The following is a 20,873-nucleotide window of genomic DNA, read 5'->3' as shown; positions in this document are numbered from 1 at the left end:
CACAGGGAATAGCAAGCACGCCATCTTTTTCCATCTCCAGAAGAGGCTTTTCTGTCAGTCTGGGACACTGAGAAATGGAGAAGCAATTTCAACTTGAGAGCTGAGACTGCAGAAGATGCTGCATGGAGAGGTGTCCAGCGGACAGTGTCCTGAGGGGATCCAGCATGGCCCTGGAGCCAGTGGGGAAATTCCTGCTTCGCTCTCCTGGCCAAGCTGGATGAAGGTGTCCAGAGCCTGGCTTGATGGCTCCACACTCACATGGCAGGGGGGCACCTGCACCAGGGGCTCTCACCCCCACCACAGCCCCCTCCCCAGGTAACAGGGAAAGGGCTTGGCTGAGCATGGAGAGCCTGGATGCACCCCGGGATGGCTGGGGCAGGATGGCAGGAGCAGGTCCCTGGGGCCACACTGGGATGTGGGACATCACTTTGTGTGACTGAGAAACTCCAAGTGCCAGGGGCTGGCAGCAGCCCAGGGGCTCCCTTATTTTTATAAATGTTAATTCCCAACCAGCACATCGTCCCCGTGGAATATTTTAGCACCTTTAATGCAATTTCCTCCTCTCTCTGAGATATCATTTTAATACAAGCCAGCCGCACCGTGTACCTGCTCCCTAATAAACCTCTGCGACTTTAATGAACTAAATAGCAAATTACTTTTTTATTCAAGAATGAAATTTCATCATATTCATAATTCATATTTTATTTCAGACATCTGCTGCTGATTACATTACATTTAACTAAAATTAGATGATGCTCAGAATGTAATTAAGCCCCTGCCAAATTCTCTGGCCCACCAATACCAGCCTCGCTCAGCGGGGGCCGCTTGGAACCTAATATGTAATTAGGAGCTATTTTCTAGCTGTTTTTAAAGTCTGAAAATTAGCTGCCTTTATTAATCACACAGACAAATATAAAGCGGAGCCAACGCTTGCTGAAATTTCTAAAAAGGATTTTTTTTTTAATTATACACCACATAGCGCTGAGACTCATTTTGAATGTTGATTTGTTGTGCACTGACATTTTGACAACTAGTTCTCAATTTGTCTGTCGTAGTTAGGCAACAACAAAGCAGACGGTAATACTTAACTTTCAAAACCTTCAGCGTGGCGGGAGGGGAGAGGGGAGGGAGGGAAGGGGGGGCCAGGCTCCCCCAGGGGTGCAGTGGGACACCCTGGATGGTTGGTGCTGGATTACAGGAAGGTGGGAGCCCCGAAAGCCCCCGCACAGGGGCACATGCAAGATCTGCAAAGTGCCCTTGAAATGGCACCTGGCGGGGGGGGGTCCCGGCTCACCTGGGAGCCCCTGGTCCTGCTGGGGGTGTGGGGCAGCCCCAGCAGGGACCCCAGGAGTGGAGGGGAGCCCTGAGGGTTCTCAGCAGCCCCCCTGTTCCTGAGCGCTGACATTTCCACTCTCTCACCGACCCTTTTTCTGTTCTCTCTGTTATCTCAAATAATGTCACTGCCTCTTTAGCATCTATTCACCGGAGCAGAAGGAAGCCACTGCTGACATGGATTTAAAATAATAATAATAATACCATCTGTGCTTGGCAGGGGACAGGCAGCACCCAGCCAGGCCCCACAGCAGGGACTCAGGTCAGGGGAGGCCCCATTGGGTGGGGGAGAAGAGCCCCCAAAACCACCCCCAAGCTGCTGCCACCACAGTGGTGCTGCTGCCCCATGTGCTGGCAGCACCCCCAGGCAGTGAAGGAAAATAAAAATTTCAAAAGGTTGGGTTTTTTTTATATACAAAGTGTTTCCCTTTTTGCTGACATTTCATGCCAGCAGCCCCCAGCTCTCCCTGGGTCCCACAGCACAGGAAAGCCCCCCTGGCCAGGCCCCCTTCACCCCTGGGGCAGTTCCTCAGTGCATCCTTTTTTTGCAGAAGGCTGGAGCATGGCTTCCCCCTCCCACACTGGCTATTAGATGCAAACCCAGGATCGTTAGTCTTTCTGCAAAGCTCATAATGTGAAAAATGAAGCTCTAGAAAAATTAGCCAAATTACCAGGCTAATCCTTCAGCAGCGAGTGCTGCTCTGCTGCACATCCTAACAGGAGGCTGGGAAGAGCAGACGGGGCAGCACGGAGGGAAAAAGCACTCGTGTGGTGGTGGGGTGGCTGGGGGAGAGGAGGGGATGAGTCCACAGGGAGAACACACTCACTAGGCTTAATTCCCGCATTCATTTTGCTCCCCAAGCAGTGAACTGCAGGGAGTGCCAGGGCTGTGCCTCCTGCACCCACTATGCTCCCCTGGGGAATGGGAGTCCTGTGGGAGCAGCTGCTCCAGCTGCCCACGGCACAGGGATGAGGTCCTCTACATCCACAGGGCTAACCAGGCATGCAAAGCTCAAGGAATTGCAGGAGGTGGCTGGAAGTTGGTGCAACCAAAGAGGTGATTCCCATGCCAAAGTTGGGGTCAGGTACATGCCAAAAGCCCCCCCCCCCAGTTATCAGGGTGCTCACAGCAACACCCCTGCAAGGGAGAACACAAGGAGGAGGGAGTGGGCACTTCCGGGCTCCCAGATGGATGCAAAATCACTGCTGACAAACTGGGACTGGCTCCAGCTGCTGACTCTGGCAGTTCTGGTCCCCATCGCACAGGGGAGGCAGAGCCAGGCTTGGACAAAGCCCCTGGGCTGGGGGCAGTGTAGGGCCCACCCCCAGCCACATCCCACAGAGCCCAGCCCAGGTCACCCTCCTGTGCCACGATGAGGCAGTCACTGCCACAAACCCTCACCCAGCCTGGGAACTGGCAGGGAGCAGAGCAGGACAAAGGGAGGAACCTTCCTAGGAAGTGGAGATTCCAAAGAAAGCAACTAATGAGGAAAAGCACTGAATAAAAATGTTGATTATTTCTTTTCAAGCCCAGACATGTTGTTTTGAAGTGAAGTTTCTTCGCACTGAATTTGGCATTTCTTTGTGCTAACCAGGAGAAACTACAGACACATTTAAGTGGTTGTAGTCAACACACTTCCAGCTCCTCACATTGATTACACTGTATTAGAAAATGGTAAATTATTTATCAGGCTTTCTGACTTGTGATTAGCGTAAAGCCGCTCTCGGATGCAAATTGTAATTGTAATTAGACATGTAGAAACCCAGCATCTGAAACCTGTTTGTATTGAAGCAGTGTAAGGGGTTTTTTCCCTTTTGTATCCAGCATAATTATCAAAGAACGCTTTGCACATAAAACCCCACCAATTTATTAAAAGCAGAGACAGTTTTACACCTGATCAGTGAACTAAAGCTGGTCATCACAACGCTGGGATTTCAGAGCTAGTACAGCTCAACTTCTCCTATTTTTTTATGCCTGCACTGGAAGAGGAAGGTAACTTCCCACTCCCCTGAACATCTATTACCCAGCTTTGAATTAAGCACTTTTGAACAGAGCTACCCTTAAAAAACCCCAGACAAACAGCACAATGATAAAATCTCTCTGGCAGGTGAAGACGGCACCCCAGCCACTGAGAGTCAGCTTATTCCTTCAGGATCCTCTGGCTTCAGCCACTTACCTACCAATTCCCTTTAGTTCTGTGGTTCAACTCATTAAAATTTCAACACTAAAAACTGCATTTACATTTGTGTAATGAGTTTAAATGCATTTAGGTTTCACAGTTTGCCAGTTGCAAGCTATGGTCAGCTTTTAAGGAGGTGGTTGGTGGTTTGTTTTTTTTTTTTCCTATTTAAAACGAACTACTTCAAACCAAACCAAATCCATGTTGCTCTGTCCTGACCCCCCTCCATCACAGCCTCCCCTCGTGGCACGTTTTACACTCTCAACAGGACAGGCAGGGGAATTGAAGTTGGTTGAAGGCTGAAGTGTGAGAGAACCCAGAACAGCCATGGCAAGGGGAACGTTCAGATTTCCTTGCCTTCAGCCACCCTCCTCACACGTGACAGTTTGAACCAGACCTTCAACACGTGAGCAGGAACCAGAGCCTGGTCACAGGACCCTGTTTATCAGCCCAGGCAGAGATTGCAGGAAAGAGCAGAAACAGTGATAGTTTCATTAGAAATGTGTTTTCTCAGTTTAATACCCAATTCATAATTAGCAGCAGGTAGGAGGCATATTTAAAAGTTTCCTCTCCCCCCTGAATTGCAATCCAAGAGAAACAGAGACCTGAGTGTCAAGCCCTGAGCTGCCAAGATGCTTTTCACCCAAAAATGTCAGAGCACTCTGCACATCCACCTCACATGCTGTGCTGCCCGCCCCGCGGGACACCGGAGAGAAGGGAAGATACACCACATGCATCCTAAGCAACAGAACCAAGCAAAGTGTCATTATCCATGCTGGAATCCAGCCAAGCCCCTCTCTCACCTGCCCTTCAGGATTAGCACAGCAGTTCAGTAAATTTAAAACAAGATTTTGAGAGCCTGGGTCAAACCTCGCACCCAGCCCAAGCAGTTGCTCCCAGGTTCCCACAGCAGCCACTGCTCCCAGGGACACCAGGCCCAACATTGGCTCTGTGTCTAGAAGCCCTCGGCCACCCAGACAGAAGTTTCCAGACAGCAGAGCAGGCACAGCTGCCCCCTGAGGACATGCTGCCAGGAGCCCAGCCTTGCCAGAGGCAGCAGCTCAGCTCTGGGAGAGTGCACGCAGCACCGGGGCCGTCAGCGAGGAGGGGGAGTGCAGGGTCACGCCGGGGCCCCCGATATTGGTCTCCCAGCACTCGAATCCACAGGCACTTAAGTCTTGCTTGGCTGCTTCCACGGCCAGTGGGGAGGTGTCTGCCAAGAGGAAGGCAAGAGCAGGCAGTTAGTCAGCTGGGCCACTGCAGGGAGACCAAAAGGGGCCACGGCACGTTGGAACACAAGCTCCCTGGAGCAGGGCCCTGCAGACCTGACACACAAGCAAAAGCACTGGATGGCCCTGCTGTGGAAAACTGCACCCCATGCTGTCAGGGGGCTCTGCCAGACACCATCCCATGCTCCCAACATGGCTTCACGTCCCCCCCATCCCGCAGGGGCTAGGCTTGTGTCCCTCTGCTTCTGCACTGGACTGGCAGGGCCAGGTGGAACAGGGGGAGGATGCCCAGAGGGTCACTGACCTGGTCTCAGCAGGGTGATGCCGCAGCCGCCCCCGCCAGCCCCGGTCAGCTTGCTGTGCAGGCCGTGGGACCTTGTCACCTGGCACAGCCTGTCCAGGGAGGGATGGCCGACACCCATCACGTTTAGGTGGTGCTGGTTTATATCAAAGAGCTCCTAAAAGCAACCATACAGACATGAGATGAGCACATGTGGTGACAGGGGCTCTTCACAGCCACGGGTCCCTCCCTCCGCAGTGAGGCAGGGGGAGCTGCCCTGCCTCCCCAGCCAACTCATGTCTGCAGGGAGTTCAGCAAGGTTGAGGCCACAGGCTGAGCCCTGGGCTGTTCATCTGTCACTGTCCCCTGCATGACCTGTGCTGCTGCTGCCCACCACAGTGACAGTGGTACAGCAGCTTCTGGACCTCCTTGCTGAGGGAGGACAGAGAAAACCCTGATCATCTCAAGCTGCCAGGAGGCATTTATTTCAGGTGCTAAATTGGAGCTCCCCAACACCTCCTGACTGCTCCACCACTCCCCTGTCACACCAGTGTTGAGCAGGAGGCTGTGTAAGCCCCCTCATTGCCCATGGGAAGGGCACCAAGCCAGCATCTCTCATTCCTGGCTGTCACCCTGCCCTGCAATCCATCCAGCATAACTAAATCCAGGGGACTTCTGACACAGCCAAGTCCTGATGGGCACTGCTGGAGAGGGGACATGGAGCCACCTCCCTTGCTTTGCTCTGTGCAGCTTCTCTCTCCTCGTGGGCAGGGCCAGGGCTGGGAGCCAAGGAGGCTCTCTCCAGCACCATGCTGGGAATCAGGGACAAGCAGGGGTCAGGGGACCCTCCCTTTGGGGAGGGGCAGCACAAGCCACTCTCCAAGCAAGGCTGCCCTCCAGGCAAAGCTGCCCAGCTCTGGTGAGCTGCAAGTGCATCTCTGCCACGCTGCCCCAAGCAGCCAGACACGCCCTGCTCCTGGAGAAAGCTGCCACAGCAGCCAAGTCCAAACGGCCCAAGTGGATAACACCACCCAGAGGTGGGAGTTACAGCTTCTCTCTTCCCTGTAGTAGAGGTGAGGAATTAAAGGATAGATGGGCTTGGCCTGCACTGGGAGCAGGTCTGGAATGGGGCAAGCAACTGACAGCAGGGCCCCAGGCACCACAGTGACCTCCCAGCTCAGCACCATCAGTGGAAGAAGCTCCTCCTCAGCAACCATGGTCTGATACCCCAACTCAATCACCTCCCTGGCATGTGGCCACTGTTCCCATTGCTGTCCCAGCAGGTGTCACAGGCCAGGAGCCAGCTGAGACAGGACCAGACCCAGACAGGCTCCCCACAGCAGCCCTGTGCCCTGCTCTCCAGCCAGTGCCACCAAGCATTTCCCAGCCTGCTGCTCCCAGTAAGCCGGGGTGAGATGCTGAGCACAGGGAGCAGGGGGAGCCATGCTGCAGCCTGGCAGATGTCAGTCACAACACCCTCCCTCAGCTCCACATGGGTCTCCTGCCAACACCACAGAGGAGGGGACAATGCAGAAATAATCCCTCTCCATCCCCCCCAGAGCATTTCTGTACTGCACTTGCACACAGTGCAGGGAGATGAATTAGCCAGAGGCATGCAGAGTGCATCCACCCCCAGTCCTGTGCTGGGATGGACAGACATCCATCCAGTGGCCTTTTTATATGCCTGAGTGAGGGCACAGCACCACCTATGATGATCCAAGACACCTGTCATCTCGTGATCCAAAATCTGTCAGGAATCAGATGACAGCTTATGACACAGTAGACTAGTTCTGTGGTTCAAACAGGGCTGTCCAGAGCTGCACATCTCAGAAACAGCCAAATACATAGAGATATATGCTGCATATCATCAGCTGTGCTTCTGTGGGCAACCCAAGCACCAGACAACACAACAGATTCCAGACAGGAACTGCCCACTGCAGTGCTGCTTCCCAGGCTGCATACAAGGCTGTTTCCAAGTGAGGACCTCAAAGCACACTTGCATTAGTCCTCCTCTTCCCTGTTCCCCAGTGCTTCCAGCAGCCTTAGCCATACTGCATTAGGGTACAACTGTCTGAAGCTGAGCTGCAAACTGACTCCAGATCTCCCCCAGCTCAGCCCACCTTGATGGGTACTGAAACCCTCTTGATGCAAAGGGAGAAGAAGGACTTTGCTGTGACTCCCACAGGACACCCCTCCACGCTTGCTGCAGTGCCAGCAGCTCAGCCACCTGCACAGAGGTGCAACACAGCCTGAAGCAAAAAGGAGAAGGTTGCACCAACCATCTGCTAACAGAGCAGCTCTACACTGCTGCCACAGGTCCAGCTGGGACAGCAGCTCTGTGTCCCACCCCAGACCCCTCTCCAGCACCTCCAGAGCACAGTCCCAGCTGGGGAGGGGACAACCTGCCAGCAAGAGCAAGGACAAGCAGAGGTCCTCACAGGAGAGCCAAGGGGAGGGATCCAGATGCCACCAAGGAAATGCACCACTGGTACCAAATGGCTCTGGACCGTCCAAGTCACTTGGCACCCAAGGCCAAGCCAGGTTTGCCTCAGCTGGGACACTGCTACACATCCTTACCCCACAGCTGCATGAACCAGTGCTCCAGCACACTCAGCATTGCAAAAAACTTCCTCCATTTGGAAGCGTGTTTCCCCCCCACCTTAGTAGCCTCTTCTACTCTGAACAAAGCCAAGACAAACACAGATCTTTGCATGCACCTCATGCATCAACGTCAGGTCAGCTCTGGGCATAGCTCTGTTTGTTAGTCTCCTGAGCCAGGAGGAGTGCAGAGCACTGGGAGCTGGCTGGTAACCAGTCCATCACAAACCAGTGGCTGCTGGGCTCTCTGCTCTTCACTCCAGCCCTGGCAGTGACAAAGCAGTTGCTTCACAGGCAGTGACTGCCAGCAGGAGTGTGGCTGGCCTGTGGAGCCAGCATCTCGGCCTCAACTCTCTCCACATTTCTCAGCAGAGGGAAACAAAACCTCCAGAGCTGCAGGTCCACAAAGCACTGGTCCCAACCACACCCTCCCCATGCACTGCTGTGGAGAGCAGCAGCACTTTCTGTCCCTTGGCTCCAGGAAGGGCATCAAAAGCAGCACACGCAGACTATGGCTTCACTCAGAACTGAACATTTCCTGCCATCAAATTTTTTCTTAGACCTAATGTTCTTTAAATGACATTTTGATGTTCAACAGTAACAGTGTCTAAAAATACTGGCGAGCGAGCCCCTTACCTCCAGCACAGGGTAATACTCTGGTGATGGATTTGCAGGCATTGCTTCCAGAACACTTTGGCACTCCTGAGAAATTGCATCAATGGACTCCAGCACCGGGTTCATTATAGCAGGGAACTGAGAAAGGTGAAGGCAAGACGTAAGAAGAGTGCTCACCAGTCTTCTGACACTACCGTGGCAAAACCAGCCCCAGGCCCTTGGAGCTGGACAATTCCTCAGCCCACTCAGGGCTACTCATTCACAGACACTCCCCTGCAGACCAGGGCAATGGTCAGTTGCTCCCACCTGCAGGAACTAGAAGAAGAGAGAGAAAGAGGCTGGGGAAGGAACTGTTGATTTTTGTGGCAGGGCCTTAGTGCTGGAGAGAGACACAAGAAGAGCTGAACCCCCATTCCGAGCTAGCAGCAGTGACCACAGGAGGAATGTCCCAAGAGATCCCCATGAGACAGGCAGTCCCACATGAGATCCGAGCTCCTGAGGGTTATCCCCCCACCCTGCCCCACCACACATCTGCATCCCCATGACCACGCAGGTGCTGCACCTTCAGCATCTTCTCTTTGACACCAGCGACCAGGACCTTGGTGCTTCGAGGGACTTTAGTGTTTGTCAGCAAGATCCTCAGTGTTGGCACCCTGGAAGCAACAAGACACCTCCTTGCCTCTCTCCTTCACAGTCCCCCAGCAGCTCCAGTGGCCCAGACAACTACAATTCCTTCTGCCTCTAAAGGCCTGTTTGAGCAAGACACCCAAGATAATGAGTCCCATTAGTTTTAAAAAAAGTTAAGCAGGTGCTTTATTGCTGGCTGAGTTCAGGCTTGCTCCAGTTAGATACCAGGAACAACTATACTAGTGCTATAAATAGGACTATAACGTATTTGAAATCCATGTTTTTCAAGCAAAATTTTTCCTTTGAAATATGCTCTGTGAGACTAGCCAGCAGTGGCCATTAACTGCTAATAGAGCAATTTCATGCACTGTGAAAGATTTTAATGGAGTCAGATTATACTTGGTTGGCAGGAGGCAGAGGGGACAGGCAGGACCTGGGCTTGTCTCTGCAGCTCAGTTCTCCCAGCCCTACCACCAGGTAAGCAGAAGCTCCCCCTCCCCACCACCTCGGCTGCTGCCAGGAGCAGATCCATTCCTGCTGCCCATAATGCCATGAAATTAATATTGATCCTTTGTGCTGTGTTCATTTAGTGTCAGATAATGACCAAACATTTCATTGTTCCCAACCACCCTAACCCAAAACAACCCTCAAGCCACCCCTACCCACGGCCAGATCTGGCTACAGAGCCCCTTGGCCTCACTGCCAGCCACCTCCCAACCACCCCACACCCTACCAGACCCACCCAAGGCCCCTTTGACACATTCCACCCACCGTACCCAAGTGTTATTTTTAAACTCAAATATTACCTCTTTAATGGTGTGATTTTTCCTGATTGGTATCTCAGGGCTCCACCTAAAGCAAAACCCATGCATTGTCTCAGCCCACAGTGAGCAGAGATAACGGTGTGGTAAGAGGCAGCAGGTCTTTCATCTTTAGAACCTCACCCAGAGCATATGACAGTAATTGCAAGAAACACCAGCTAAATGAACCATGTTCCCAGACAGCATGAATCTGCCTAACCCTGCTGACTTAATGAGAGGCTCTGGTCAGACATTGTTAACCCAGTGCCTTTCCCTTTGCTCTCCTCTACTTGGGGATCACATGAAATATGTTTTAAAAGGCAAAGAGTTCGGGCAGCATTAAATCTGTACTGAAAAAAAAAAAAAAGAAGAATCAAGCAGTGATTCCCTGGGGCAGAGCAAGCACAAAGGTTTCAAACTGGACTGAACATGTGCATTCATGTCAGCAGCTGTCCTTCAGCATGGAGTTTCATTGTCCAGAAGGAATGTCTCACTTGGCTCCTACTTTTACACAGGCTTTGCCATTAGGTCTCATTAGAAAGATTATTAGAAGTCTCCAAGGACACTTCCAAAACACTTGGAAGTCTCTGCTAATTGAAACTAAATGACAGCTGTCCAACTGCATTTTCTACTGCATTATCCCTGGGACAGGATTAAGTTTCTTTGTTCACCCCAGAATGTTTAAATATCAGTTATTTGCAACAAGGTCTCTGCCCCAGGCACTTGCCTGGGGGCTGCAGATCCCTGGTGTTGATGCAGCCAGGCCAGCAGCCCAGCTGGCTCCAGTCCCAGCTTACAAATGGGGAAGGATTCCCTCCACTCAAGTCAAAACGGGGACCTGAATTTGGGAGCTGCTGGTCCCTCTGCTGTACCTCAGTGCAGTGAGGCACCCTGCTCCATCCATCCCTGCAGCCATCCCAACAAAGCCCTATTGTTTGCAGAAATGCAACTTGTGGCATCTGCTCAGAACCACCCTGCAGCTGGGGCACAATCTGCTGTAGAGAGCAGAGACATGCTATCCTGCCACCCCCAACAGTCCCTCCTCAGCAGCCCCAGGAAGCAGCAAACACACACGTACCCCAGGTCCCAACAGCATTATCCACACCCGAGGGATTGCCGTGGATCACCCGCTCCCCCTGGAAGGCCCAGCTGTTAATCAAAGTCAGCTCTTCTTCTGTCCACCTGAAAGGCAAGAAAATGATCCAATGCACAACTGAAACCAGCACAGGCTGAGTGACAGAGGAGCCACAGGAGACAGAAAGCATCAGGAACCACACAAGGCAGCAGTTGCTGTGGGAAGCCCCAGAGCTGTGGATCCCCTCTGTACCCCACATTGTTCCAGCAGGGAGGGGACATCACTGTTCACAGCACCTGACTGGCAGCACGTAGAAGCCCCCCCAGGGAACTGGTGCTACTCCAAGAGAGCCAGCCCAAAGGGCACGACCACAGTGCTCCTGCTGCAGGCCAGGGGCACAGCAGCTTCAGGGAGCAGATCCCAGCCCTGGCTGAGCAAAGAGCAAATTTAAACGAGCACAAGTCCAGACCCACCCCCACCCCCCGAGGCTGCTGTTACCACACCTCTTGGCCAGAGATCCTGTTCACCACGGTGTGAGAAAACAGCAAAAGTTGCATTTCACATGTGTGACTCCAGCCTCTAATTCCCAGCTGCTCAGCTGCAGAAGCCTCACAAACTGGGCCAAAAGGTGCAGTTAGAACTGAACTACTATTCCCAGCAAAGACTTTGATTTTTAGGGATTAACTCCTAACACTTCAATCCAGCACTGGGTGCACAGAAGGGAACCAAACGCAGGCCCAGAAGGTGTTATGCTAAACCCACAAAACCAGGTCTTTCTGTTGTCTTAAAAGCAGTCATACAAACTGGTAAGTGCTTCGAGAGTTTAAACACTGGCAGAGAGTCTGGTGCTGGGTCAGACCCAGCAAGGATCAAGGCCCCTGTCTGAACATACTAATTAATGGGCTGTAGCAATTCAAAAAGCAGCCGTGGAGCTGCCAGTTAGAGAGGAACTGCCAGCTGCAACTTTCACCACATCTCTCTCCACCACAGGGATTTCTCCTCCAGTGCCTCTCAAAACCCCACTGCTTTGGGCCTGTTCCCAGAAAGATTTATTTAAAAAAATATTTCCACACACCCACTCCCAGAACTCACCAGACTATTTCAAATCCACCCACTCTCCAGGCTGAAGGACTGTCCCAAACCCAGGCACCCTAAGGGAAGCCTGATGCCCACAGGAAGCCTCCAGCCCTCCTGCTGCAACACACTCAGACTCACACAGGCACACAAACACCCACCTCTGACCCCCCTGGAACGTGCCTTCAACAGGTTTTTAGAGCATGGGGCCAGAACAAGTAATACATGATGGAGGAAAGGCACAAACAAGGATCTTTGATAAGCATCACAGTCTTACATGAAATAACTAGACCAGTGATGGCTGGGAAGGCAAGGCAGGAATGTTGAGAGCCACTGGCTGTCTGGAAGCCACTCCCTTTAACTCCCCACTTCCCTGGGCCTCTGCTGAATGTCTTCATCCATCCCTACACACCTTTCATTTCCCTTGCCAATATTTAATCCATGAAGTACTCAGGAACACAGCTCACACCACTGCTACTCAAAATAGAAGCCCAGTTTGCTGTAAACCACTTGTTTCTAATCCTCTTTGAGAGGCTGTGATTCTTCTCTACACAGGAGTCATTAAATCATGCTGTTCTTTTCTTGTGACGTTAAGCAAAAACCTTCTGAAGTGTGACACCCCCATCTCTCACTCACTCTTCTGCATGCCAGCTGGAAGAAAAAAACTACACTGTATTCAAGCTGCAGCTAAGATGTCTGAGGAGGGAATGAAGACATCCTCACTGCCTGGGCTGGAACCAGCCTTTCAAGCCTCATGCTGTGTGACTGCTTGGGTGATGTGCCCGAGCCCCCCGCACAAACTGCTCTGCTCCAGGAAGGTGTTTCTGGGTCAGGCTGCAAGCTCTGGCTCTGCAACAGAACCAGCCACCCCCTCCTGCTGCCTCAGTCACGCAGAGTCTACAGAAGCCAAGCAGCAAAGGCTGCACCTGGATCCAGGCTCACCACGGAGGCTTCTGCTGCTCCAGCTGCCTCCTTAGACATGGAGACGCAGCAGAGCAGGCCAGGATTCCAAGACTGAACTCCCAAGGGAAGGCAACCCAAGGGCAGGAGGAAAGAAACTTTCACCAGCCACTAATAAAGTGAAAACTCAGGCTGGAGATCAGAAGGAAATGTACCACGTACAGGAAAAAAATTATCAGGCTAAATGACTAGAAAAACTAGACAAAAAATTACTAGAAAAACTAGAAAGGATCCTTGATTCCTGAGGACTCAAAGGAAAACCTGGAAGATGCTCAGTGAGGAAAGAGGTTAAAGTCTATGACATTTAAGTGTGTGTTTTATTCACTTGGAAAACAAAGAGGTTTCTCTTGTGTGGTTTTTTTTCAGTGTGTGTATTTTGCACTAGACAAGGGAAACGGTGCCATTTTTACCAAGTCTCTGCCTCCAGCTGCTTTATCAGGAGAAGCAAATTGTAAACATGACTCACAGGTCAGAGCCCTGGGACAGGGCAGGTCTCTGCTGTTGGGAACACTGGGCAGCAACAGAAGGGGAAGGAGTAAGGCTGAGGGTAACACTGCCGGGACCACAGCCCAGGGGAGTGGCCAGAGAGACCACGAGAGGCGCCAGAAGGTGCGGGTGAAAGGAAAGAGGAGGACAGAGAGGATCCAAAGCAGGGAGGCTTCCCCAGAGCGTTACCTGCCGGCGGGCTGTCCCTCCTCCAGCGGGCAGGAGATGGCTCCGCAGGCCGCCAGCAGCGCCGCGGCCAGGCAGACGGCGTAGGCAGCGCTGGAGCCCAGCCCCGCTCCCGTGGGCAGCTCGGACCACACCAGCACCTCCACGCTGGGCACATCTCTGGAACACAGACAGGAAAAGATGTAAGGCGACCACCTTGGACAACGTTTCAAAAGGAAAAAGGCACCAATTAGGAGCGATGGCAGGAAAAGCTGGGTGAGAACCAGAACGTCAGCACGTGTGTCCAACACAGGCTGGATCTGGGAGGGCTCCTCAGCACAGCTGAGCAGCTTCCTGAGCCATGGAAGGAGAACCAAGCCTCAGCTGGGTCTGTGATTAATTAGCACAGCTTGTCAAGCTGCTAGCAGGGGCACTCAATAACTAAATCCTTGAGTATCACCACAAAGAGACCCTTCAAAGGTTGCTGTAAGCACAATTTTGAACATATTTCTAAAGAAAGTCTTTATATCCCAAGCCTGTAACTGTAGTTACATCCAAAAGGAGTCACAAGCTGATGGGGGAGGTGAAACACACACAGATCTGTGCCCACAGGACCCTCAGCTCCTCTGAGCACGTCCAGTTTGTGTTACAGACCCAAATACCAAACCCAGGAGCTTTTCACTGTCTGGTGAGTGATGTGAACTATGAGCTGATGGCTCCAGAGCAGGCTGGTGACAGGGCTATGACCCAGCAACCTGGAGGCTGGGCAGCAGAGCAGGATGCAGTTACACATCACCACTCTTTAACCTTTATTCCTTTGCTACAAATACTGACGTCAGGTTCTGACTTGGTTTAAAATAGCAAGTGCTGCTGTCCCAGACACTGCCCTGAGCACCCACCCAGTGGGTCAGGACCACCAACAGAGTTGGTTAAGTTCAGAAACTGGATCAGCTCAGAGCTGCAGCTACCCCAAGTTCTCCTGTTTTTAGGGAGACTCACGAGGGGGTTCAGACTCAGCTCACACAACAAACTCACAGCTCATTCCTGCAGCAGCTTCTAGCATGAAATGAGCTGCCTGATGTCTCTGCTGCTGTTGGTGGTGCAGGAAGGGTGGCATGAACTGCTCTGACTCGAGCTTCTCAAAGCTTGATGCCTAAAGGACAGCAGATGATTCCAGCCCACTTGCCTGGGCACCCCACCCACCACCCAGCTCAGCTCTGAGGTGTCTCCCCAGGCACTCAGTAACATTCTTTGTGACTTCTTATTTTGCCTCAGATCTGGTTCCTCCCTGTGACCTTGTAGCAGCAAGTACTGGTGACCAACACTCCCCAGAGCACGTTTGTGTTGGGGCAGGAAGATTGCCTTACCCATACTTAGCTGAAATAGCCAGGCACAGATAAAGAAAGGCAAGAGTAGCCAGGCTCTCGGGAGCTGAGGCTCCAGCAGCAATTCCAGCAAACTCCCTCAGTGTGTCCAGCTGTTCCAAGCTGGGGGGCTTTGATTCATCGAAGTCAGCTATGGAAGCAAGCAGGGAGAATGCAAACACTTAGAAACCAGGGAACTGTTAAGCTTCAAAGCAATGTTTACAAGAACAACAATATCCTGTTATAGTCAGCAGAAACAGATAGAGCCCATCTCAGATTTCACCTACCAGCTTCCTGAGGATTTATGACAAAATAAGAGCAAAATCTCCACCACCCAACCTGAAACCCCAGTTTTCCCATCCCACACCTGTGCTGTGTTACACTACATAGAACGTGGCAAGTCACACTCTTTACTGAAGAGCATGGGCATTCTGATGCACTTCACTCAAGCCCAGATTCCAAAGCAGCAGGAGCAGGCATCCCTGTTAGAGAGCTTTGGGTCAGTGCTGAGTGGAGTTACCAACCCCCTGCCTCAGCAGGCTTTGCCCTGCCTTCTGCCAAGGAATCTGTGCTGCTGAGGATCACAGAAGATGATGCCAGGTCCTACAGAGGGAAATAGCACAACTGCCAGTCAGGGGCTGCACCCAATACCAGATGCTGCAGAAACTCCAGTGAGGGCTGGCTTGGAGCAGAGAGAGAGGAAAACAGGACCCATAACTGCCCTCCCAAAGAGCTCTCAACTCAAACCAGCTGCAGAGACTCCTTTTGGCCCCCCTACCAGCAGTACACCTGGGCATGGTCCCTGGCTGGCTCCTCTATGTGTTACAGCCCTGCCTGAGCCACAGCAGCAACAGAAGAAGCCCCTGGGAACCCGAATCAGGAGGACATGCCCATGACAAGGGCCTCTCCCAGATACAAGAGCACCAGGCAGGTGACAAGAAGCACACAGGGAGAGTGAGGGGGCCCAAACTGGTGGTGTGCAGGGATGTGTAAGCTAAACACACACTGAGCACGGTTAGAGACAGCAAGGCCCAGCCACACTCAGCAGGGCAGCCACCTCAGAACGGGTCACCCCACAAGGCTGTCCCAGCACGGGTCACCCAGCCCCAAGCAGGCCCAAGGGCCCCAGACGGGGCCTGCACGGCGGTTCCCTCCCGCCAGCACTTGCCTGCGAAGCTCCCCCGCAGGGCGCGGAGGCGGGGGGTGTCCCAGCTCCTCACCACGCCGACACCGGGCAGGCGGACGCACACCCGGCTCTCGGGGCAGGGCCTCAGCCGCAGGAAGGTGCGCAGGTCCAGAGCCACGGCCAAGGCCACCTGCGGGCGGGGAGCGGGGGCTCAGGGAGGGGCCCAGGGGAGGGGGGCCGGGCCGGAGCCCCCGGAGCCCCGGCTCCTTACCTTGCCGTGCACCACGGCGTGCTCCCCGTGCAGGATCACCTTCCCGGGGGCGGACAGCACCAGGCCCCGCTCCCACATCCCGCGGCGGGACGCGGCCCCTCAGCGCTCCCGCACGGCCTCGGCCGCCCGGCGCGGACTGACAGCCCCGCTGGCCAATAGGAGCCGCGCCTCGCCCCGCCCCCCCGGCTCCTCAGCCAATAGCAGGGAGAAGCCGGGAGGCGGGACTTCGGGAGGACCAATGGGAAGGCGGCGGTGCGGGGTGGTGCGGCGCTGAGGTGAGGGGACAGGGCAGGGCGGCGGCTACGGCGGCCGGGAGGGATGCGGGCGCGGGCGCTGGCGGGGCTGGCGCGGCGGGGCGCGGCGGGGCGGCGGGGCCGGGCTGGGCCGGGCAGGTGAGTGCGGGGCCGGGGCGGGGCGGGCAGGTGAGCGCGGGGCCGGGGCGGGGCGGGAAGGGCCCGGGTTCACCCCCCTGACGTGGCCGTTGTCTCCGCAGCTCTGACAGCGGCCCCGCCGACACCGGCCCCCGCGGCGACCGGACCCCCAAGATCTACACGAGGACGGGGGACGCAGGTAGTGCCCGGGGCTGGGGCGGGTGGTACCGAGAGCCCGGCCCGACCCCCGCGGCTGCGCTGGCTCGGGCCCGGCCTCTGAGCGGCTCCCCCGGGGCCGTTTCCACAGGCTTCTCCAGCACCTTCACCGGGGAGCGGAGGCCCAAGGGCGACCGGATCTTCCAGGCCCTGGGAGCCACGGACGAGCTGAGCTCGGCCATCGGGTAACCCCCTGCCCCGGGGCCCCTCCTGCTGCCGGGCCCGGAGCTCCTGCCAGGGTGGCCGTGTGCTCGGGGAGCTCTGGGCCTGGACGGGCTGAACCTGGGCCCTCTGCAGGGTTAGGGTTAGGGGGTCTGTTCATTCAGATCTGCTTTTATGGCCCATAACCAGCCCTGCTGCCCTCTGGGGGGGGTTCTGGGCATCCTCTGCCTTTAAGAGCTGCTCTGCCAGGCCCACCACCCAGCAGGAGGGAAGGGATACCCTATGGACCAAACTTCTCTGGAGGGTTTCATTGAGAAACACCCAGGAGCATTTTTCCTATGGAAAATGGTAATATAATGAAAATGGCTTCATTTCTAGCTAACTCGTAGTGTTGTGGTGGTTTTTTTTTTTTACCTAGGCTTGCTGGTGAATTTAGCAGTGAAAATGGCCACACATTTGTTGAACAACTTCACAAAGTGAGTATTAATTATGGTCTTCACCCAGTGCAGTCACTTCATCTGTGCTACTGAAACGTATTCTTAAGCTCTTTTAGTCACAGTGCTCCCATTGCCACACAAGAAGGTAATAAATTTAGTATTAAAACACTTAAGAATCTGACCCTTGATTACTTTTGAAGAAACAGGTTTCTTCAAGAAGGAGGCTGGCAGGTGGAGTGAGGAGCTGCAGGCAGATGAACAGAGCTCTAGGTTTATTCAGACCTGTCACTGTACACGGTCCTGGACAACAAGTCTTGTTGTCACTTGGTCTCAGGTTTGAAATGGGGACAAAGTGACCATGTGGGCACACTGGTGGGACTGTGGGTTGTGCTAATTAGCATTTCTGTGCACAAGAATGCAGGAGGAGCTCACCAGAGACTTCAGAAAGCTTCACCAGGCTGCTCCCCAAGTATCCCGGGCTGCTGAGAGGTGCCCCTCTTGGAAGGGGAGGTGACACCAAGCCAGCTCTGTCTGCAGCTGTGTGTCACTGCCTTTCTCCCAGGGGTTACTGGGTGTCCTCCCAGCAAGGGATTACGTGAGCACTCCCCAGTCTGCTTTCTGCAGAGTCAGCCAGGGTGGTTTAATGGGCCAGTGAAAACAAGTCCATGTGCTAATCTGGCTTCTCATAAAGCAATTAGGGAGCACTTATCTGATCCCCCTTGCCAGCAGGCTGGGGGCTGGTGAACAGCAAGGGTAGGATCTTCTTTAATCAGCACAACCAGCTGTCGCTCCCAGAGCTCTGCTGCAGGGGAACTGCAGCATCAAAGGCTGGGGAATGAAAGCAGTGCTTGGTTTTGTCCTGATCCCACATCCAGGTGCAGTGCATGCTGCAGGACGTGGGCTCCAACATCGCCACGCCGCTCTCCTCGGCCAGGGAGGCTCACCTGAGTAAGCTCCACTGTGCTTTTCCTGGGATAACAGTTCTGGACTCCCTGCTGTCCCTCTGGATGGGTGCTGGGGAGGCTGTTGAGGTGTGCAGGAGTTGGAGCTGGCCCAGGGCTGCCCCACAGGACCTGCCTGGGTGCTGGGTGGGGTCACACACTGTCCCACGAGTGTCTGTGTGGCTCCAGTGACACCCACCTGTGAGTGCTGGACAAGAACCAGCCCTGCTCTAGGAGGAGGGTTGCTTTGGGGTGTTCTTACTGGTCAGAGAGATGTGAAAGTTGAGCTCTCTCTGCAGACTGGGTCACTCCTGCCTTTTTTCACTTTTCTGTAGGACGAACATCGTTCAGTGAGAAGCCAGTTCTGGAGCTGGAGCAGTGGATTGACAGTTACTCAGAGCAGCTTCCTCCACTCCGAGCTTTTATCCTGCCAGTAGGTACTGCTGGTGCCTTTCACTGAGTGGAAGAGCCTCCCTTCCTGAGGGGACACCTGCTCTGCCCTTTGCTGGGGGAAATCAGGGTGTGAGGCTGTTATTTGTGTGGACAAAACCCAAAAGAACAGCAGAGGGCAGGACCCAGTTGAGTTCCATCTCCACATCCTGCAGCATCCAGATCTCTCTCCCCAGTTGCCAGCCCCAACACGGGGTTCAGCTGCACGTCTGGGGGGTTGATAAGCTCTGCTGCAGCTACATGGTGAGGGATGGTGGCTCTGCCTGGTGGCAGCAGGCACTGATGGGCTGTTCCATTGTTGTTTCAGTCAGGAGGTAAAAGCAGTGCTGCTCTCCACCTGTCCCGGGCTGTCTGCCGCAGAGCTGAGAGGTGGTGAGTGTGGGGTGAAATGGATACAAGGTGACCACGGGTACAGCAAATCCTCACGGTTGGAGTAATCAAGGCCAGCTGTGTCAGGGGGGGAGCTGGAGTCAAGTTTGTGTTAGTCAGAGTCCCAGGAGAGCAATCAGCAAAACGCGAGGCTCTTCCCTCCCCTGAACTGGGTCACCAGAGCCAAGATCTTCAGAAGGAACAGATCCATGCTGAGATGCACCTCTGGGCTCAGCTCGGGTTTGCAGATGGATTTTGGAGGCTGGCACAGGTGGAAGGCAGGCACTGGCAGGTGTGGGATCCAGGGACGCTTGAGGAAGCAAGGAACAGCTCTGTTCCCTCAACAAACCAAGGGGCCCAGTTTACCTGCAGAAACGAATAATGATCCTTCAGGTGTTAATCACCTGCAAACCGCTCCCATTGTCCCGTGACAGCCGCTGAGGAGCAGCCTTTGGAGCAGTTCCAGAAATGAGCTGCATTCCAGGATAGTCCCGGGGAAGTACCAGCCTTCACACTGTGCTGTGGGGAGTCCAGGAGCTCCGGGGGGTGGCTGGGTGTGAAGGGTTGGGCTCCAAAAAAATCTCAGTTATCTTTAAGAGCATTCAGAGCTAGAAGATTAAATACAAGTTTCTTTCTCTCCTTCCAGCGTGGTTCCTTTGGTACAAGCAGGGGAAGCAGATCCCAATGTGGCCAAATACTTAAACAGGTACAAAAAAAATTTAAAATCCCAAACCTTTACTCAGTACTAAGTGTGCCCCGTGTTGGTTTTGAGTCTTGAGATCAAACCGGGGGTTTTCCCTCTCAAAAAGCTTCCCTTCTAGAAGATGATCTCTGAAGTTTCCAGCAGCAGCTTGTCAAGGATTGGCTGCAAGGCTGCAAAGTGTGTTTGCAGGCACGGCAGGGGTGCTGGGAGAGCCCTTCCTTCACCTTCTGCCTGCAGTTTTGGGAATCCCTCTGGTGTGGTGTCTCTCTGCCTTCTTGTGCTGTTAATCCAGTGCCCTGTGCTGTGCAGGTGTGTGCTGCTGGGTACAAACACCTGGTGCAGGGAGGGGTTTCACTGCTTTTCCCTTGGCTTCCAGGCTGAGCGACTACCTCTTCGTGTTGGCACGTTACGCTGCAATGAAGGAAGGGAAGGAAGAAAAAATATACATAAAGCCTGAACCATAACTGGGAGCTGGAGTGTTTGTTTCCTTCATCATGGGAAGCTAAATCCAGCACTCTGTTCTGCCCCATCAAGGAAGGAAAAGAGAACAAGCCTGGATGGGAAATCTGAGCTGCCAAGAACTTCCAATTTAATAGACTAGGACCTTGTTCCCACGTGCTGCAGGGAGCACAGCTGCCCTGCTCACATGTCCCTGCTCTAGCACTGCAGAGGTGGCATCAGAGCTGCTGTCTGCCCTGGGTTAGAGCTGAGGCAGGAGCCTTCAAAGGACTGCAGCTGATGTCTAGGGGTGTCTGAATTTCCCTGGGCAGCAGCAGGTGCTATGAAAGGCCTTGACAGAACTCGGAGGGATGAGAAAACCAATCAGCTTCTCTTTGTAAGCCATGATGTACAGAGCAGCAGCTGTGCAGGGAGTGGGGAACTCTGTCCACAAGCTTGGAAATAATAAATGTGATTTACTTGTACCAAAGGGTCCTTAACTGTCATGCTGTAACACTGAGCCCAGTGTGCTTTTCTTTTTTAAGTTGCTTTGAAGCCATCAGCCCTGGCTGAAGCGAGATGTGCAGATTTACAGGAATGCACT

At 53.8% G+C, this 20,873-nt stretch overlaps 2 protein-coding genes across 2 annotated transcripts; one reads left to right on the top strand and one right to left on the bottom strand.

The window, feature by feature from the left end:
- Positions 1-2,830: 2,830 nt before the first annotated feature.
- MVK (mevalonate kinase) lies at positions 2,831-16,313 on the bottom strand. Its single transcript, XM_051633940.1, has 10 exons — positions 16,183-16,313; positions 15,954-16,101; positions 14,789-14,936; positions 13,446-13,601; positions 10,740-10,843; positions 9,668-9,713; positions 8,797-8,887; positions 8,256-8,372; positions 5,046-5,199; positions 2,831-4,725 (listed from the first exon to the last, which is right to left on the bottom strand). The coding sequence occupies exons 1-10, from the start codon at positions 16,258-16,260 to the stop codon at positions 4,574-4,576; spliced, it is 1,194 nt and encodes a 397-aa protein (XP_051489900.1). The 5' UTR covers positions 16,261-16,313; the 3' UTR covers positions 2,831-4,573.
- Positions 16,314-16,481: 168 nt separating this feature from the next.
- Positions 16,482-20,759, top strand: MMAB (metabolism of cobalamin associated B). Its single transcript, XM_051633801.1, has 9 exons — positions 16,482-16,574; positions 16,676-16,752; positions 16,861-16,954; positions 17,350-17,407; positions 18,244-18,316; positions 18,645-18,742; positions 19,067-19,131; positions 19,775-19,834; positions 20,208-20,759. Exons 1-9 carry the CDS (start codon positions 16,501-16,503, stop codon positions 20,293-20,295), a joined length of 687 nt encoding a protein of 228 aa, XP_051489761.1. The 5' UTR covers positions 16,482-16,500; the 3' UTR covers positions 20,296-20,759.
- The last annotated feature ends 114 nt before the right edge of the window (positions 20,760-20,873 follow it).

The sequence above is a fragment of the Apus apus genome, chromosome 16, assembly GCF_020740795.1.
Source record: "Apus apus isolate bApuApu2 chromosome 16, bApuApu2.pri.cur, whole genome shotgun sequence".
NCBI lineage: Eukaryota > Metazoa > Chordata > Aves > Apodiformes > Apodidae > Apus > Apus apus.
This window is presented reverse-complemented; position numbering and strand designations above follow the sequence as displayed.